Below are 1802 nucleotides of genomic sequence, written 5' to 3' on the forward strand. Positions count from 1 at the left end.
GCCAAACTGACTGTCAAAAAGCTTGACGGAGTAATTGCCAACGACCTAAATGGTTGGTTGGGGTGTTCACAACATCCTCTTCTGGAAGTGCTAGCAATGGTTGTCCAATTAGAAAGTGACCTGGGGTTAACACGTTTAAATCATTTGGATCACTGGACAGCGGTAGCATCGGCTGAGAGTTTAAGACGCCTTCGATTCGCGTTATGAGTGTTGTGAATTCCTCCGTAGTGTATACTTGGGCACCAATCACTTTCTTTAAATGGGTTTTTGCACTTTTGACGGCAGCCTCCCATATCCCACCAAAATGAGGGGCTCTCGGTGGGTTAAAATGCCACTTGCAAGGTATACGACCATATAAGGTATGTTGATTGGAGGCTCCATCAAACAGTTTCTTCAGTTGTTTTACAACACCTACATAATTTGTACCGCAATTGGTGTACATGCTGTAGGGAATTCCACGTCGAGCAACAAATCTGTCCAACGCGGCGAGGAACGCGTCTGTGGATATATCTGACACGGTTTCCAAATGCACAGCTTTCACTGACATGCATACAAATACAGCCAAATATATTTTATTGGTACGCGCACGCGACGTCGACTTTCACGAACCATGAAAGTCCGCCATAATCCATTCCAGCGTTAAAAATAGTCGATTCGCTACAACTCTAGCAGCTAGGCAGATCCCCCATGAAAGGTCGTGGGTTTATACTTCTAAATTTTGTGCAAGGAATGCAAGAATAGGTAAAATTACGGACAGCTGCTCGACCAGAAATAATCCAAAATTTTTGATGTATCATCGAAAGTACCAATCTTGATCCTCCGTGTAACGAGATATGATGAAAATGTCGAATGATTAATTCTGTTAGATGTGTCTTTTGAGGCAAAAGAATTGGATATTTTGCATTTTCATCTAATAGCGCACGTTTTAATCTTCCGCCAAATCGAATGATTCCATTTGAATCGATGAAGGGAGCTAGCTGGGCTATCGTTGTCGGAGTTATGGAACCTTGATTTTTTATCTGTTTATGTAGATCCGACAAATATGTCATTTGCGTACATAAAATAGCTACGTTCAGGGCACGTTCGTATTCCATCAGAGTGATTGGTCCACTGATCTTAGGAATATTTCGACGACGGAAACAGTACGCCAACACACGTTGCATTTTTGTTATTGTTGAAAATTGACTGATCATATCTGAAGGCTGGATACTGTCTTGAACAAATAAGACATTTTTAAACGAGGTTTTTATCTCTGGAAGTTGCTCAGGTGGAAACTCATTCAGCATCAAACTTGAAAACTGACAATTGGGATCGTACAGAAACTCTGGACCATTTAAATGTAATCGATTGGTAAGAAGTTCTTCAGGCAGCATGCCTCGAGATGCAGGATCTGCAGGGTTATCCAATGATCGTACATGAGACCATTCACAGTGTGGCAGAAGAGAACGAATTTTCGTCACTCGATTAGTAACAAATACCTTAAATTGCTTTTGTTCCCCATTAAGCCAAGCCAAGACAATGGTAGAATCACTCCATGTTCGAATACAATATATCGTTACGATATCACGAAGCACGAAGAGTTGATGAGACAGCAGTCGCGCAAGTAACAAGGCGGCGCACAACTCTAACCGTGGTATTATCAGTGACTCATCCGCCTGTGATGCCTTAAAAGGAGCGACTTTTGTTTTACCCGTAAGAAAATACACCGTTACCTCATCCTGCATATCAATGACTCTCAAATAGACCACCGCCGCGTATCCTTTCTGAGAAGCATCCGCGAAACCCAATAACTGTATGGTTTT

At 42.1% G+C, this 1802-nt stretch overlaps 1 protein-coding gene across 1 annotated transcript; it reads right to left on the reverse strand.

Moving 5' to 3' along the window:
• Window positions 1–13: 13 nt before the first annotated feature.
• On the reverse strand, window positions 14–1724 carry LOC100576055. Its single transcript, XM_016802367.1, has 2 exons — window positions 752–1724; window positions 14–540 (listed from the first exon to the last, which is right to left on the reverse strand). The coding sequence occupies exons 1-2, from the start codon at window positions 1722–1724 to the stop codon at window positions 14–16; spliced, it is 1500 nt and encodes a 499-aa protein (XP_016657856.1).
• Window positions 1725–1802: the final 78 nt, after the last annotated feature.

This window comes from Acyrthosiphon pisum, unplaced genomic scaffold (genome assembly GCF_005508785.2).
Source record: "Acyrthosiphon pisum isolate AL4f unplaced genomic scaffold, pea_aphid_22Mar2018_4r6ur Scaffold_20894;HRSCAF=22453, whole genome shotgun sequence".
NCBI lineage: Eukaryota > Metazoa > Arthropoda > Insecta > Hemiptera > Aphididae > Acyrthosiphon > Acyrthosiphon pisum.

Coding starts and splice junctions, on each gene's coding strand:
- LOC100576055 (XM_016802367.1), bottom strand. CDS start 1,724: ATGCAGGATGAGGTAACGGTGTATTTTCTTACGGGTAAAACAAAAGTC. Junction 541..751: donor TTCTGGTCGAGCAGCTGTCC/GTAATTTTACCT, acceptor TATGCATGTCAG/TGAAAGCTGTGCATTTGGAA.